The 19,157-nt window shown below is 35.6% G+C and overlaps 1 protein-coding gene across 3 annotated transcripts in view; it reads left to right on the top strand.

The window, feature by feature from the left end:
* The window catches only part of LOC110374966 (uncharacterized protein), a 415,421-nt gene that overhangs the window by 186,094 nt on the left and 210,170 nt on the right, over window positions 1-19,157 (top strand). The window contains exon 1 of one of the 3 annotated variants that reach the window (XM_049845578.2): window positions 12,509-12,724. The exons of the other annotated variants lie outside the window; for them this stretch is intronic. Within the exon in view, the coding sequence (XP_049701535.2) occupies window positions 12,656-12,724 (69 nt within the window). The 5' untranslated portion in view covers window positions 12,509-12,655. Of the gene's footprint in view, window positions 1-12,508; window positions 12,725-19,157 lie in introns of those variants that run through there. 3 annotated transcript variants of the gene reach the window in all.

Here is a 19,157-nt window from a genome sequence, read left to right as displayed (position 1 = left end):
GTGGGATGCACATATCGCCGTATCGCAGCCAAGTTTGGCTGTGCCTACTACAAAGAAACCCTGGCCGCCAAATTTCAGCCCTTACAACTAGGTTTTGGCTCGAAGGGGGGTTGTGAGGCTGCGGTACACGCCCTTTCCACGTATGTAAATAGCGGGAAATTCGAGGTCATCCTTAAGGTTGACATTAGGAACGCCTTTAACTCCGTAAATAGAGATACCTTGTTGACGGAAGTTAAAAATGAAATTCCAAAATTATATAAATTTCTTTGGCAGTGTTATAGACATTCAACTAAATTACTCTATAAAGACAAAGTTCTAGATTCGGCAGTCGGATGTCAACAAGGTGATCCTCTGGGGCCTGCCATTTTCAGCTTGGCTATTAACCCTATTATTCGACAGCTAAATTCTAAATTTAATGTGTGGTACCTCGATGATGGGATCCTAGGAGGCGAAGCAGATACTGTAGCTGACGACTTTAGATTTTTAATACAAAAATTCGACTCCATTGGCTTACAACTAAATTTATCAAAATGTGAAATCTTCATCCCTGATAACAACCAACAAGTCTTTTCGAAATTCCAATCCATAGCTCCAAATTTGACAGTACTAGAAAAAAGTTCCCTTCGCCTCTTGGGATCACCTATTCTCGATGAGTCCTTCAACAGTTATATTAACGAGAAAATTCAAAATTTTAATGATGTTTCAGAGAGATTATACAAAATCAGTATACATTCGGCCTTCACTTTGATTCGGTACTGTTGTTTTGGACCAAAATTTACTTATATTCTTCGCTCCTCACATATATGGAAGCACCCACAAGTTTTGGACAAAGTTGACCAAATTATCAGAAGCACCCTCACCTCCATCCTCAATGTGGCCTTGGACGATCGAGCCTGGCAGCAAGCTGCACTCCCAATACGCATGGGAGGTCTCGGCGTCCGCAAAATTTCAAGTGTTAGTTTACCGGCATTCCTCTCCTCGGTTCACAGTACTGATACATTAACCAGAAAGATATTGTCGTCTTCTGCACTGGTTGATGTTGAAGTACCGTGTTTGACCGATGCGCTGGATGCCTGGAAAATGGCTACTCCCAATACGGATTTGCCCGGCAACCGCTGCTCTCAGAGACAATGGGACGGGCCGCTCTGTAGCACTATACGGAATAATCTATTAAATACGTGTAATAGTGCTGCTGAGCGTGCCCGTTTGTTGGCTGTGGGAGAGTGGGAGTCGGGCCTCTGGTTACAGGCGATCCCGTCATCTAGCATAGGCACTATGCTGGATGACACAACGTTCCGCATCGCTACATGCTTACGGTTAGGCGCTCCTGTGTTGCTCCGCATCGCTGTCATTGCGGTGAAGCCGTCGACAGCCTCGGGCACCATGGTCTGTCGTGCTGCAGAAGTGCTGGTCGTATTGCACGGCATGCCAGCATTAACGACATTATCCGTCGTGCTCTTTCCACCGCCGGCGTGCCAGCCGTGTTAGAGCCTAATGGACTGGTACGTGACGATGGAAAGAGGCCAGATGGTATGACGTTGTTGCCATGGAAGTTGGGTAGGCCCTTGGTGTGGGATGCAACGTGCGTCGACACCCTGGCGCCATCGCATCTTCCCTGCACGGCAGGTCATGCTGGTGCGGCTGCTGCTTCTGCAGAGACCAACAAGCGGCGCAAGTATAGTAACCTTATTGGGAACTATACTTTTGAGCCGTTTGGGGTCGAAACGCTCGGACCATGGGGCCCGAGTTCGCGGTTACTTTATAAGGACATCGCGAAAAGGCTTGTCGACGCTTCGCGTGACCAGAGGGCTGGCTTATTCTTCGGACAAAGAATCAGCATTGCCATTCAACGTGGCAATGCAGCCAGTCTTCTGGGCACGTTTCCGGAGGACAGTGATGCGGAGGAATACTTCGACGCCTGATCGATGCTCTTTTATATTTTATGTTTATATATATTTTGTATATAGTATTTTATTTTTAGTTTTGTATAAAGATAAGTAGAATATATTAGACGTTTTGATAGATTTTGTATAGAAAACATTTATTATGTCAATATATTATTTATTTCTTAGATAGAAGTTAACTGATGATTGACAAATTGGCCCTTCATGTTATATTCTTCATTATGAAAATTAAACTTGCTTGAAAATGATTAATGTTACAAACGATTCGTTTTGCTTAGGAATGGTAACATCTGACATCTATAGGTATAAAATGTCGAAAAACCTACTATAAGTAAGAAAAATTAACCGTTTCTTATTATAGAAATCCGACATAACAGACATATACCCAATCAATTTACCACTTTATACTAATGCGAATTGGGTTCAATTTTGAATAGCTACAATAAGTCTTCAATGAAATTAGCCCAGCTAGGAGATTCTCCTACACCTAGACGTAGGAACACAAAACCTCAGCCCAATTAACCTGTACTATCAACAGTACACACGTTGGTTCTAAAACTATATTAACCGGTCCAGTAAAGGTTGTGGTTGGTCTATCTTATATGTTCTTCTACGAGATAACATGAATTACTTGGTTTATGTTGACATCGTTTTACTACTATTTTTAACTTTACGAAACATCTATTTTCTGGGCCTTGTTAAAACTAACTAACTGGTAGTTTATCTCATGAAAGCGAGTGACCAATACATGTGTGTAAATGCATATTGTTGTTGTATGAGTAAACTCGAGAGCGCTCAGAAATGGTGAAGTCGCCTAGTCATATAAAGAACAATTTGCATGTATGTACATTTAAACATACTAGTTAGGTTCACTCGGATTCCTCAGGTTAAACATCTATACTTACCCAGTGTCTGGGATATGGAAGTCAAATAGGCAGTCGCATCTTATATGTAGATTAATGGTACTCGGCAGCACCCGATTAATTTGGATTCTGACTGACATAACTGGGAAAGAACTAGGCAAGTGATGATGTCGACAGAGCTATATCCTTCTTTTGCGAGGTCGGAAATCATCAGATACCAACTAAAGCTCATCTCTGTTCCTTCTAGAGCCATTTTTGTGTATCAGTGCCGTGGTAACTCTTTTGAACAATCCTGCTCCCCAAGGTGCGCAAGGTACTATAATTACATTAAACGCCTTCCTCTCTTCTGACTATTTTTCAGTGCCCATCAGGGTCCATAATTGCGACTACCTCTATTATTTTATATTTTCCACCAAACGTACATTATGGAATGCAATCAATGATATGATATGGTGGTTAAATGATTAATGTAAGAGAAAAACCCACAGCGAGTAACTTACCCATCTAAAATAATAGCAAAAATGATATATTTTCTATCTACAAAATTCATGTATTATCATGTCACAACCATTATAAATCATATAGTTTTCTTCGCTGAAAGAAAATGTATCTTATGTAAAATGTCAGAATTTCTTGTAAGTTTCATATAAACTGGTTTGTACCTATATTTTATGTAGAACTACTTTATTCTGTGTCCTAAGGGGATTTTTGGCTGATGGAAAAATTGTAGTTTGTTCTCGACGTGAGTTCAAAAAGATTAAATTTTTAGACTTGGATTTAAGGAAAAAGGTCTAGATATGGCAAGTTGAATGGCCTTGGATTAGTTTTAGTGCACGTTTCGAGGTTTTTACATACATGTCTATTTCTAAAAATTATTAACTTTTTATCAAATGTTCAACATCACTTAGTCTGCACTCCAAATGACCGTATGAGAGTATTCATCATCATCATCATGATCAGCCTATCGCAGTCCACAGCTGGACATAGGCCTCTCCAAGTGCACGCCACTGAGATCGAATCGATGAGAGTATTGCACCTGGATAAAAAGCTATTTCCGGCTCCGCTCCACATTTGATCTCAATAGGTTCAGGATGGCGTAACAAGCCGACGTACACACTTTCGTATGTATAAATAAGGATTTTTAGGGTTTGATAAATATTACATGAGCCAAAAACCGAATATAAATAAAATGTTTTATCATACATGTATACAACAGAATATTTAATACGTGTTACAATTGAGACGTAATAATATTCATCCCACAAGCCGACAGGATCCCGGATGGATCTAAAAGGTGACAAAAAGGTTCTCATATCTGTTAACCACAGAGCTATAAAAGTGATAGAGGTGGCAACATTATTCTTGAATATTTTCATACTGCCAGAAAGTCTGGAAATCAAGTGACTGTATATCCTGAACGATATCCATAATTCACTTTTAAGAACAATCAACAGTAACGATATGAATATTGCTCAATTATAAGTTGGTAAATAGTCAGTACATCAATTAACGATTCTTATGTATTTTAAACCCTTTTAGAAAATATTATCTCGTTTAATTAACATTTTGTTTGCTTGAACGCACACATATCAGGAATTTCAGTTCATAGATTTAACATTTATTGAGGGAGGCCATATAGGCTACTTTGTATCCAGGTGAAACCACTGACAGAAGCTACCACTTAATAAATCTCCAAGCCACTTCTATCCTTTAACAACTCTGCGTAACCCCAAAGCTGTTGCTCCGTATCTCAACCCTTTACCGGCGACGTGCTTCAGGGAAATAATATCTCATGGCGCCCCTCAGGAGATCACTCGCCTGAATATAAAGTACTCCTGTTTCATCATATTTGCCCCGCCATATTGGATTTTTAAAGATTCCTTTTATTTGCTCACGTAAATAAGATGTAAGAGGTATTTTTGATCGTTTATTTCTGAATACCTTTTTTTTATTAAAATGAAATACCTAATATTGGCAAGATTTTGGGTACTTAAAAATGTATTAGTTAAATGTTTTATGGTAATTTGTCTTTCATCAAAACTGGACGCTCATTAATCACAGCTAGTTTTCAGAAAGATGTTAGATTATAAATTCTTAAAGATCGAGTAAAGGTCAGTAATGCAAGTGGCTGTAATTTTAACGTCTTTGGCAGACGTTATGGTAATCAGATGCCAGAAAGTCTGTCAACTTACCAAAGGGCATCGGGTTGTCCATCAAGCTGAGTAGGTAGAAGATGCCAGATAGACAGCCACTCCATACAAAACACTCTTTTTCTTTGTGAGTCGATTTGAAAAACTAGTAGTCAGCTACATTCGGTTAGACTGAAAACCAACTCCAACATAGTTATAAACAAGCTCGATTTTAAAACCCGCACCACATGAAAGCTTCTGATTAAAAATGCATATAAATGCATCAAGCAAATCACGACATGCACTTAGTAAGTTGAAGGCTGTATCGCTGTATGAAAGGTTATCCATCACCTGTGACGTCTTATTATAAGTGGTTATTGAGGCTAGAAGGCTTTAATATTTATGTATGTAAAATTATTTATATCTTGAGTTCTACTTGAATTCCTTACACTTTCATGTTTCTGCGTGGATGATAGTGACCGATACCTTCTATGTATTTGTCTTCGAAGCACACTCCGTGCCTTCTTGTACAAATAAAGAAGCGTAAAAAATCTATATATCATCATCATCTTCCGAGTCTTTTCCCAATCATGTTGGGGTCGGCTGCCAATTTAACCGGATTCAGCTGAGTACCAGTGTATTACAAGGAGCGACTGCCTTATTAGTACAAAATTTAGATGTGACTCTCTAATTTTTATCATTGTTTTTCCACAATTTTCATAATTCTATGCAGCAAAATTACGTTTTCAGTAAAATTATAGGAGGAATGTATATGTCGTAGCCATATCGTAGAATTGACCACTTCATGAAAAGCTTGAGCATTTCATGAAATGGTTGCGTTTCATGAAATATTCATGTTAATTTGACCAGATCGTTAAATCGTCAACATTTCTCGATTTTGTCATCCACGTCTGGCCGTATGGTATAATAAGGTATCCATAAAATATTTAATATAATCCACAATATTTTGGGTCGACCCATTGGAATTTAATTTCATAAAATCTGGTAGTTACACAAGATTTTTATGTAATTATGTAAGTATATAAAACAACAATCAACAAATAAATACAAGTTAAATAAATTGTAAAACTTTTTGTGCATTACGATGAACACATTATGAATTCTCTTTGTAGTGGCTAAATGATTTAAATTGGCAATTAAAACTTAATTACTTGATTAATGAAAACCACTGAAAAGTAAAACGCAAATCAAATATTTATCATTTATTTTGTGATTAATTATTCCACGTCCATCATGCTTTGACTAACTTCCTAATTTAATCCAAAATCATACCCAGCTATGGTTACCCCGCTAACTAGATGACGAAAATATCTACATACCTACACTAATATAATAAAGAGGAAATATTTGTTTGTAACATAAGTCTCGAAAACTACTGAACTGATTTGAAAAACTCTATCACTATTGACAAGATACATTATCCTCGAGTACAAGGGCTATATTTTATGTGAGTACTGGCAGCAGTTTCAACGGGACGCGAGTGAAACCGCGGTAAAACTGCAAACATAAAAAAATGTTGCTGAGTACAAATCTAAAATCTATTATTTAAGCCAAACCACTACCTAATCCTTTCCTTCATCTCACAATTCTTGCATTCAAGAAAAAATTGCCTCAAGCAATAAATAGGCCGAGCAATAAATACATAGCTCGCGCAATAAATAGCGTGAGCAATAAAGTGTCATTACGTCATCATACCTGGATAATGCCGCAATATTACCGACTCCGGTCGACCATTGTTTAGCTCGCGGTATTAAAGTTTCACGTAGAAACGGCTTAAGCTATGATTGATCAGCGGTATTTAAATAAAAAGTTATTTATATAGGATATTCTTAGAAAGGTTGATTAGGGATTTAAATGGTATCTTTAGATATAAAATCAAAATGTCTTAGTAACTTGGAAATATTTTTTTTGATGGTAATTTTGCAGACGCATTGTAAATATTTGGCGAAAATCCAGGACCTTTGTAGATTTGTGAACTTTTCAATGTTATATCAAAAACTTTTAAACAGTTTGTATTAGTCATGAATGGATGACCGAGTCTTGGATGCTGCAAGATAGATCAATTTATTAAGCTTTCACATTTATAATATGCGTAGGATTATTTGTATTTAATATACTTTCTCAGAGTCAACTTACAAAATAATGCAAACATTAAAAAAATATACATCCATAAGACGCTCTCCTTGTAACAATGTACTTACCTATTGACGTTTCTAAACCACCTGGTCTATATGAAATAAAAACCTTTGACTTTGTCGAAAATTGTCTGAAATCGCCTATAACTTGCATACCTATTTACACGTTAAGACAGACGCTTTTCGCCTGAAACTTTACATTTTGTTCCTATTCCATTTTGACTAAATCTGCTCTGATCTGCTCACAAAAGTACTTAGCTTTATCCTAGCTTTAAATCCGATAGGCTCCGTTTAAAGTCTACCTTTTTAAATACGGATTTGAAAAGTTTTCAGTTTTCTGGAGTTTGTCACAAAGTCAAAGTTACAGAGGATTGATTTTTGTCTGGTCCTTTGAGTGGAGGATAATAGGACCAGTTTTGAAACTGAATTATTACAGAGGTATGCGAATATGGGCTTGTTTTTTAACGCTTTCATAACAAAGCTAGTGAACCGATTGAGATTAAAATTAAATGGTAGAACACGAAATAATTGTAGTCTATGTAAAACTGTATTTAATGTATTTGAGTGGACTTTTTCAAAAGGAATATAAGTTTAACATTGGACTAGTGTTTCAGAAATTTGTCCTCGATAGAAGTATTGCGTGGTCTTACATAAATCATACTTCAATTTCGAGTTTAACTGAAGTTTAAACAAATATGAACTACAATTGTTCTTGTTTCGATTTGTACCCGAATTGTATTTGACCATATTGGTTGGGGTAATTAACCTTGGCATTTTTCTTTCATGATTGTTACTCTAAAGTATGTTGGCACTGTAGCTTAATGTGGTATGCAGGAATTAAAAACTTGAAGAGTTTGTGAGTGACTGTCTACGTAATTTTCTCGCACTTCCATATTCAAATAACTGTTTGGCCAGCATTCATTTGTTTTTAATCTTTTTGTATTGGAAGATCTACTGTAATTCAAAATTACTTTAAAGACTTTTTTCACGTATGTAGCTTGAATGATCTTTGGTCTTGTAAAAAAAGGTTTTTCATTATTTATTAAAATTAATTACTATCTCTTATTATTTTGCATGAAATACTTTGGTTCATATAATGAAACAGTAAAGAAAAAACCTGTTACCCAAAAATTGGTTTACAAATCCATCCAATTTTTGTGTTTGCAAGGAAATCGCTTTACATACATCTTCTTCTCAGACCTTTCGGTAATTTTCCAAAATGAAGTTATGTCATAGTTTCGTAAGAACGTCAGATTTGCCAAAGTTTAGGGTCGTCGGGTGAGCACTTTGTTTCTCGTTGTTATTCATGAAGTATTTCAGATATTACAGTTTTGGAACTTAGCTTCAAACTGTAGATATGATAATCTTTACAGCTGACTTTGTTTTAAAATATTTGGCGTTCGTATTGGTTGCTATGACAACCAGTTAGCTTAATTTTAGGAAAAGTTATTCAAGGTTATCTTATGTGAATATCGAATCGGCTTTGTTTTTAATTTACATAAAAAAACCTATATGTTGTAGCCTTTTTTATACAAAATTACTACTTTTGAGACGTAAAACTGATTTTATAATTATCTCATTCAATATAATTCAAGTCAGGTTGCACTAAAATCAAAGTCAAAAATAGCCTAATTTCTCATTATTAAAAAAAATTACCAATTTAAAATATTTTTTGAATTTGATTTTAATCAGGACTATATTGAAAACTAGCCGTTTTCCCGCGGTTTCACCCGCGTCCCGTGGTAACTACTGCCCGTACTGGGATAAAATATAGCCTATGTTACTCGTGGATAATGTAGCTTTCGAATGGTGAAAGAATTTTTAAAAACTGTCCAGTAGTTTTTGAGCCTATTTATTACAACCAAACAAACAAACAAAGTGTTCCTCTTAATAATATTAGTATAGATAAAATATTTTATTTAAATGTATAATGCTGCTCGTTCGATATCAAACTCAAATCTAAATCAGCTCCCATGTAATAGGTCCTATAATTCTGTTAACCCTCTCATCTTGTAACATAATGTTCTCCAGAGACCTGTTACTCGCTGAAGCCTATTTATCTACAGAGCCTCTTAATAGCCAGGCTCTAGGGTCTTCCTTAAGAGGCTCTATAGATAATGTGATGAAGTGCCAATATGTTGCTCAATTTGTTAGAAGTGGTATGCGGTTTTAGAGATAAATAGTATGGTTGGATCTGTATCTAGGTATAGTAATATTAGTTTATTCGTTTGAATGTGGAAACTGGAACTACAGAGTAACTCGAAAAAATCTTAAAATGTTGAATCGGTCGTTTATGAGAGAGGCAGCCTACTTTTTATTAAGTACGAGGAGTAGTTTCAAACTTAAAAACATATTAGAAACGCTTGAGATGATAATAATTTTATATATTGTAAAAAAACCATTAGGTCTATTTATTTTGTGCGGGCTTTTATTCTTAAGCAAATGGATTAAATAGGCAAACGCTTGAGATGTAAGGCTATAAAAATACCAAAAAAAGTAAAAGTAGTTCCAGCTATTTTGGACATAATATAAAAACGAGGTTTCTTTGTCACGGTCAGGGAAAAACATTTCACGCGTAGCGGTTCGCTAATCGGCTACGGCGTAGCTAACGTAGCGGTACTACGCCGTAGCGACAACGCGAAGTAGAAAATGTCACATAAAGCTGTCTACTGAGTTTACCGTACTACACGACCGGGTTAGGTCAAAAAACTTCTTACCAAGAAACAAAACTGACTACAATAATATACCTAAAACTTGCTCCTTAGCCTCCAACAAATACCTACATACATACAGGTCAAACCGAGAATCTCCTTTTTTTGAAGTGGGTAAAAAAATTACTATTTATGACAATATTTTATCAAGAAGAAAATACAACAAACCTTTCACTAAAGGGAAACAGGGAGTGTCGGACTTATTGACTTAAAAGAACCCGTGCCCTTTTCATTCAAGGTCATGATAACTTCCGCACAAACCGGCAACCTTGAAAATCACTGATTCTATTCTTATACCACTTATCTATATTCTGTACCTACGAAAACTATTGAACCCTTTTGAACCGACTTCAAAACAAGGAGGTTCTCAGTTTTACCTGGATGTACATACATATTATGTATTTATGTTTGGGCACGATTATCTCTCGCATGGCTGAACCGATTTTCCTGCGATTTTTTTGTTTCTCTTCGTTTTAGTTTACTTAACATTTAAAAATATTCTAGAAAAATATTACACAGATCGAATCCAATATTTCTATGTACTACATTCATAACTATGTCCTTTATTACTTTAAGTAACTTCTGTACCATACAAACAGTACTCTAGTTGTGTATTCACACTGCAAGCGTCCCATTCACTACACGACTTTATGAGCGACTGCTGTCGATTTCACTCGACTTTATTCTAATGGCGCGCCGACAGGTGGAGTGTTTTCTATTGAATATAGAAACGTTTTTTAAAGGAAGAAGAATATAGAGAACATTTCGAAATAATACATGTCGCAGATTCAAACGGATTTGAATCCACGTGTTGATGATGTTCGTCCGCCATCTTAATATTTCTCGGTCAGTGCGCACACCCGGCGCCGGCGACGTCTCAGGAGCAAGAGAGCGAGCTCCATCGACATTCACACTACTGACAGATTGAAATGACACAGACAACTGTCACTGTCAAACATCAATATGAAGCTCACAACATTCAGTCTAGTGTTGCTACTCGAAAAATAAATAATTATTCATTCTCCGACATACATATACATATAATAAGTATCTAATTATTATATTATACCTGCCAGGCACTGTAACATCTCATTTGAAACCGTTCAGTAGGAGCCTGTAGCAATATTTTTAGCTCACGAAAATTCTAATTTTAAAGGCATTTTATTCATTTATTTCACATAATATTATATTTTAAATATATAAAAAATGTAGACATAGTCTAGTTGTATATGCACACTGTAACCGCCCCATTCACTACACGACTTTATGAGCTAGTGCTGTCGATTTCACTCGACTTTATTCTAATGGCGCGCCGACAGAAATGTAGTCACTTGAATGGAATGCCGATTCGATTGTGGAAAACTTTTGTACTTAAACTTTCAAAGGATGATTAGTGATAATAATAAAAGGGAGTTGTTAAAAATATTTATTACCGGGATTTAATCCAATATGTCTATGTCATCATCTGCCTAGCCTTTTCCCAATTATGTTGGAGTTAGCTATGCAGCTGAGTATCTGTGTTTTACATGGAGCGACTGCAATGTCTAATATTGTAGTGTTTACCAGCCATTTCAAAATCCTCAAGAAAAGCAATACCCAAAGACCAACTCATAAGAAGCCAATAACCATAACCCTTACTTAAAAAATAGACCCTTCAATACCCAAACAAGTGTCCCACGAGTGGCGCAACAGTGTCCCCACAGTGTGACCACAGCCGCCATATTGTATGCCCACCGTTCAGCATTAGGAGCTCGCGTGACTACCCGCAAATTGGTTTATGCAAATCTTACGGATAACGCTCCGAACGGGGCGGGGTGGGGTGTCCACCCCCTATCGCCCCCTCCGTTTATATTTCTATTGAGACAGAAAATTGGGTCAGTCCAAAAGAGTATAGGTTTTCTTTTAGTTTGCATACTGATTAGATTATTTTTGTCAGGCCTGAAAGTGGCAGAATTTAGCTTAGGAAAAGATATTTCAACGTAGGAAAAGTTTGTGATTTTAAACCTTTTGTCAATGACTTCTAAGTTCAAAGTCGAAATCAAATTCATTTATTTAAATTAGGCTTATTCAATAAGCACTTTTTCATGTAAAATTACATTGTACAGTACCGACCAAGTACCAATTAAATAATTTAATTACGATGTTATTATTATGCATTTCAATATATTTACAAAGTTAAACCAATATTGTTTTGTTAAATTTTGTTTAACGCTAAATTTAATATTTTGTAAGCACAATAATTCATGTAAATTTTTGGTGTTTAACATACAATGCAAAGAATTTATATGACCGCAATATTAAATTAACATATCGTTAAATATTTTAAGCAAATAAAATTTTGCAAGTAGCTTCCGTAATGTGGGTCAAACTGATTAGCATTTTTCTTTCATTACCAGATATTTTCCGTAGCTAATAAAATTTAAAAGGAAACACATTATTTTTTATTTGTTGTTTGAGAGTAACTGCAGACTGCAGACTTTTCAGTTGGTCGACTGTTCGATCGGAGGCTTGATAATTATAGAAATGAATGGTATACATGTCGCAGGGATGTGATAAAAACGGGGATTTGATCAATTCCCTAAGGGATTTGATCAGGTACTTGGCCGGTATCAAACCGACTAAAAGCTTTGATTGAATTCACGATTTTATTAAAATGGCAATAATTATAACATTAAAATTTCAGCAATTCTACAGTCATACCCTTAAAATACCTTAAAGTCATAACTCCCAAAAATTTCCAAAATTAAAAAAGTTTCAAAAAACCACTTTTAAAACCAAAAAAATCACAATCGTGCTGTAAACGAAATGACTTAAAACAGTGCCTAAAGTAGAGAAAACTGTCCATTTTGAAATTAGTTGGATTGTAGTGAGTAGCAGTGTTATGTGGTAGACATGAACACCGTACAGAGCACCGGGGGCGGCCATGGCGGCTCCATGAAGAAGGACCATAAGCATGAACAGGTGAGATTAGTATTAACTTAGTTATTTTAAAGTAAAATACTTTGTAGCTTATAGGAGTACTAGTAGTATAGTATACTGCACTCTTTTCACTAAACTAAAACTAACTGAAGTCTACTAGTGAACAGAGTGCAGTCTGTTTAAAAAGGTCTACAGTGTAATTAGTGGTGATTATCGCTTGCTATTCAAGCTAGTAATCCGTCTACTCGTTTTCATGATATTAAAATGTGTTTAGATGTTTAAGTGGTCTGGTCAGAAGACATAAAATAGACATAGGTATACTGCAAAAGAATGGTATGGCTTTCAATAATGAAAGGAATAATTAAGAAGAAGAATATCCGTGGTACAATTTGTGTATTACCTATTTCTTTTCAACTTTTTATAGCCTCTATGTTAGAATATTAAAAACCTTCAAATATAAAAGTCTAAATGCCTTTTACAGTGAACAGGCATCAGAATTTACTTGAATTCAAGTAATTACCTCACTAAAACACAAAGAACGTAATTAAACAGACAAAATTAAACCTATTACTTTAAAATAATTATCCAAATGAAACTACAATTAAAGGAAAGGTAAATTAATTTTGTTACAGCTGAGAAATTTCGGCCATTTTGGTCTTACTTACTTAGCAAATCCGACGGGTATTCGGATTTGTCAAAACCTTGTAAATTAGTTACTGGGTTTATTCAATTCTCGTTGGACATAATTATAATTATTAATTGTTAGGAACAAATCTGAGGAAACTTGTTGCTGTTAAATTGACGAAGAATTAGTGGTTGGTCTTATGAATTATTATGTAACTTATCTAAAGAAGAATGAAGAAGAATGTATGCAAGAAGATCAATGCCAGTTCTAAAATAAAGGGGTAGGTGCTATACGCGGGTAGGTGTCAACTGGTCCTTTTGGCAATCAATAGGTGAGCTTCAGCAATGGAAGTGAGAAAAGTCCAAAATTCAAGGATTACCGTTATAAAATAAATTAACATCCATTAAAACTATGAAAGCACATAACGTTTGTCAAAGCACTTATATTATACCTATACAACATACAAAATAATACACTATGATATAAAATCAGTTGTCTACAATATTATTTATAGTAACAAGAAGTATAAAACATCCCCTCCACCTCGAATGATATAACGACTTCCTATCTATCGACAAATTATCCAAAACCCCCGCATTGGGGACCAAAGCAACGGATACCAGTGACAGGCGACTAACGAGCTATTCTTCTTTTAGCTTTTCGAAATATAAAACAATGACGACGGACAACAGACGTTTGGAAAAAAAACATTATTTTTAGACTGCGGCATTGAAAGCGTTTTTGAGGTTTAACCAGCTTTAGTTTCTTATAGAATTTGAATGTTGTTTTCAAAAACAAATGTTATAATTTTAGGTAGAACATTTTTTCAGCTATTCCGGAGACTACTGTAAGGAACAGATAGACAGCTGAACAAAACTTTTGATGTTTACGAACACAATATGAAAGATGTTAAGAGCTTAATCACTATTTCTGTCTGGAGCTCACACATGAACTAAATAGGAATTGATTTTTTTAAAGATATCAGTACCTACTAAGTTTTTTACAACAACCAAAAACAGATACAAATTGTGGTAAGAAAATAATTATTTAGCTTTAAAATTGGATATCATATCCTTCTATATCCTTAAAGAAAACCCTGCGGGTTACTAAACACTGGTTGCATCTAGTCATGTTATGTATCACAACAAAGGACCTTGTCTCACGAGGTTTGCGCCATAATGGCCGAGTAATGTGTGCATTACGCTAATTGGGATAGCAGTCAGCTGACGAAATTAGGGGCTGTGCACATTTTGGTACAGGCTTTTGTGGTAGTGATGTTGTAAAATCTAAGGCCTGTTTATTGCTAGGGGTTGTTTCTTCTCAGTTAGAGCTGGTCGTTGGGTTGACTAAGAATAAAACCTGTTGTAAGTATTGCTCTACTACATAGCAGCGAAGTATAAAATTGGTGAGTAAAACTTATTAAACTACAAGATTTATGCAAAAGTCAGCTTATAAATATAATTTCTTATCAAAATATTTAATTACTGACTTTATTTGACATCGATATAACGATATCAGTTTTGGCCTTATACTAAAAGTGATCCATAGTTATGACTTGTTTACGGTAGCCATAACACTAAACAAATATAGCTTTCATTATCTCAAGCACGACTAGCAATATGACTTATCTGCCTCTAAAACTAATGACTACTAAATAATGCAAGCACACACTATAACTAAGACTAATTGGGATCGGTATTACTGCAGTTGGTATGGTAATTTAGTGTGCATTTCGCCTTGTGTGAGACGCCTCGTTTGAGGCAGTCAAATGGACGTTAGCCACATCTAAACCGAAATGAAAATGTGTGGGTTAAACCATGGAGAACAAAATGACCAGCAGAGATGTCATAACGCAAAATCTCCTAGTGGCGAGCTAAAATGCGGGTCTTCGGGGTACGAAAACGTTACTTGCTTGGCCTTTAAGTTACATGCTTTCTATGGAACCTGAAATCATTTTGGAAATAAAATCACTAATCAATCGAGACCAATCTTTGCAAGATGGGTTTTGAATTGAAAAGGAATGCAGACGTCTCGTTAGTTCTAGTAACTGATCACACCTAGCGTACGACGCTTGACCTACAGGAAGGCGCCTGACCAACCTTCCTTATTGCATCTCCGCTACTTTTCCTTCCTCCGAGGACTACCTCTTTGTTTCAATTTTGGATGCCATTTCAAAAGGGATAATTCTCCGGTTTTTAATCAAGAGAGTACGCTAATAACACTGAAACATTTTCATATTTTGGGGTTTTTGAAAAATCTTTGTTTGGTGACAGTTTTTCGCAATTTTTCTTTTTTATGAAAGGTATTATAATTTTAACTAGGGTGATATTTTTAAAAGGATTTTGTGAAGCTAGTTATTAAATTCATCATGATATTGGTTTATTTTGTCGCAAAATTCCCTGCTTTTCGATCAGTAATCGATCAACTTTATTGTTGCTGCAAATAAGCCTGTTTTATGATCCCACTGCGGGGCAGTTATTTTTCATACAGCAAGCGTGTCAGCGTTTATCATCATGCTTGCGTGGGTCATTTAATCTACATACATTGAAAATGATTTTATGTTTTTGCAAGAATTGTTACCTACACATAAGTGAGTATACAAAACGCTTTGGTAAGAAGTCAGGGTTTTTCGCTTCCGACTCCCCATATATAGGTAACGATTGTCAAAGATCCCCACAATTTCCCGCGTCTTCTATATCATGGAAAGCTATAGATATATAGACGTTCTCCCTTCCATAGACAGACAGTGCTAAATACAGTTTCACCATTGATCCGTTAAATGCAACTATCTTTCTCTTTTCGCAATCAATTTAATTACTATTGCATATACTTTTTTGTGGCTTTGACCAATAAATAGAGTGATTCAGGAGTAAGATTAAGATATTCTATATTATATACAGTCATGGACACGTAATTAAAGACACTGAACTTACCGGGGCATTTCATCTGTATTTCTTTTTTTACATTGCCGTGGGAACTTTCTTTTCTATCTTAAAATATTTAAGAAGGCATTGTGAAATGTTAAAACTAATGACTATATTTAATAATCCCCCGCGCCTAGTTTTTTTTCGCTTTATCCGAATCCCGGGCGGTATGATCCATAACGAAGCCTGGCCATCTAATTAAAGACACTCCATTTGTTCAGAGGAAGAAATACAAATTATTAATATTATTGGAGTTATCTTTCTACAACAACATTCCCTACTCTATATTTAAACATTCCAATAAGTATTAATATTTGGTTTATTTCCTTTTACCTCAATAACAGTACGACATCCTTGAATGAGCAAGCGGTCAGTTTTGTAGAAGTCGCTAAGGGAATTTTCTTCCATGCTTAATTAAATTCTGTGTAAAATTGATCGATGTTCCATGTACGACTTATTGCCATGGTATTTTTTGCCTATTACCAGTTTTAGTTTCATTGGATTTGCAATAGGCCAAACCAAAACCGTCATAAGTTGCCCGATCAAAGAATCATTTTTACTACTCTTGCAGTGTTTTTCAGAACTTTTCTAATTTGGAAAGTCCTAATGACCGGTAAATTATGCTTAGATTATAACAATATGCTTATTTCTGAACTATTATAGTACTTGAATTCGCCTATTTTTAATAATACGTCTCTGAAAGGTCTTACACTAAACAGTGGCGAGCAGCCAAACACTATAACATTTTCGCCTCCTACGTTTGAGAACTTTCTTAGTGTACTTTGGTTCCATCACATGTTTTGGAGGTGACTAAAATCATTTTTTTTTTAGAATTTATCAAATTTCTTTGTTTTATCAGATAAAAAAATATTTTTTTAATACTTGTTCAGAGCAACTTTCACCTTTGATAGAAAACTACCAACTTCATTATGGACACGCGGTGCTTTCCCAAAAGTAACATCTTCAGATACCCATGCCCTACAGCTTTTCCCGACCCGGTTGTAGTCTAAAAGTTCTGCAGACACGTCTGTTGTCCTTTTAGCATCAGAAGGCTTCCAAAAAAACCAGTACCGAATCATGTAAATGATTCACTATTTTATTATAACACCACTGTAAAGTCTGTTTGCGGACAAGTTTTCCTTGGCGTCGGGTTTCAGTTGTTCTCAAATCTTTATTTTTTTAGTACCATTAACAAGGCATCTTTAATAATAAATTTATTACCATGTCCATATTACAGTTCAAGTGGTATTAATGAATCCGCATGACAAAACTTTATTAAAAAAAGCCTGAAACATTTTACTTACCAAAATATTTGTTTTAGTCTTATTGATTGGACTAAAATGAAAAATTTCAATGAAGGAAACCTAAATTATTACCTAATTTGAGTTCTCATAAATATTTTACTCACTTTAAAAAAAACTATGGCGACTATTTTTATCTGTCGTTTTTTTTTCCTTAACTTAGCTTTTACTGTCTTTAATTAGCTGACCAGCCAAGTATCCGCTACAAAAGTTAGTGTTCAGTTCCCATAGAGCGTTATGTCTAAAGTATTAAAGAGAGTAAATATTTTTTGTCCTCAATTTAAAGACCATAATGTAAGGTTTGTTTTAATAATAATAACATTACATTTTATACCGTGCTTTAGCTCATGTCAGTACCATAACTATTTATTTCACTTCGAATCGGGGGGTGTCTTAAAAAAAGTCGTGGTGGCCTAGTGGGTAAAAGACCAACCTCTCAAGTATGAGGGCGCGGGTTCGATCCCAGGTCAGGCAAGTACCAATGCAACTTTTCTAAGCTTGTATGTACTTTCTAAGTATATCTTAGACACCATTGCCTGTGTTTCGGATGGCACGTTAAACTGTAGGTCCCGGCTGTCATAGAACATCCTTGGCAGTCGTTACGGGTAGTCAGAAGCCAGTAAGTCTGACACCAGTCTAACTAAGGGGTATCGGGTTGCCCGGGCAACTGGGTTGAGGAGGTCAGATAGGCAGTCGCTTCTTGTAAAGCACTGGTACTCAGCTGAATCCGGTTAGACTGGAAGCCGACCCCAACATGATTGGGAAAAGGCTCGGAGGATGATGAATCGGGGGGTGTCTTTAATTAGTTGACCATGACTGTATATGCTACAGGTGCAGCCTGGGTGAGTTACTAGTGTAGCTATAGAATTGCAGTTAAGATAAAGCTAGATATAAAAATGCAGTCATGTAGTTTCCTTCCGTATAACGTTCTGCATCTAAAGTGCAGCTGAAGCCGGTTATTTTCTAACATTTTCAGGACGTGTGGAGAATGACTGAATGAGTCAGTTTTATTATCTTTTATTTATGATCTGTTAGACGATTTATGTGTGATTTTAGATTTTATATACTGGATGAAAGAGTATTGTGAGATAATGTCAAATCTGAGACTGTGAAACTTGTTAGAAATCTGGGTCATCATAATTCGCTTTTTATACTGTCCTATTGCAGAGCACATACCATACAAATGAGCATTAATCACATTTGCAATGGGGGATCGTATTAGCGATACATTTAATGTTTCTTAGAGACAAGAAAAGTCGCATATATGCTATTTATATAACCAGTTCAACAAATCTTTGCTACTTGTATTTGTGCCAATAAAGGAAAGGACCATAAAACCTTGTACTAGATCAATAAAACAATAACCGAATTACCTATTTTAACGAATATCGTCTGCCTATAACATCGCCCGCACTATATGCAAATAAAACATACTATACTGAACTCACGGGCAAGTCATAGATATACATTATGACGGATTTAATAGAGGTGTATCATAATAAGGAAAATGTTTGCGTTACTGTATTTTCTTGCTAATTTTTTGGTTATCTATGATGTGTTAATTAAAAACAAAACCGGCCAAGTGCGAGTCGGACTCGTGCACGAAGGGTTCCGTAAATTACAGT

Source organism: Helicoverpa armigera, chromosome 25, assembly GCF_030705265.1.
Source record: "Helicoverpa armigera isolate CAAS_96S chromosome 25, ASM3070526v1, whole genome shotgun sequence".
Lineage (NCBI taxonomy): Eukaryota > Metazoa > Arthropoda > Insecta > Lepidoptera > Noctuidae > Helicoverpa > Helicoverpa armigera.
Note: the sequence above shows the minus strand (reverse complement) of the source record. Positions and strands in the feature narration are given on the sequence as shown.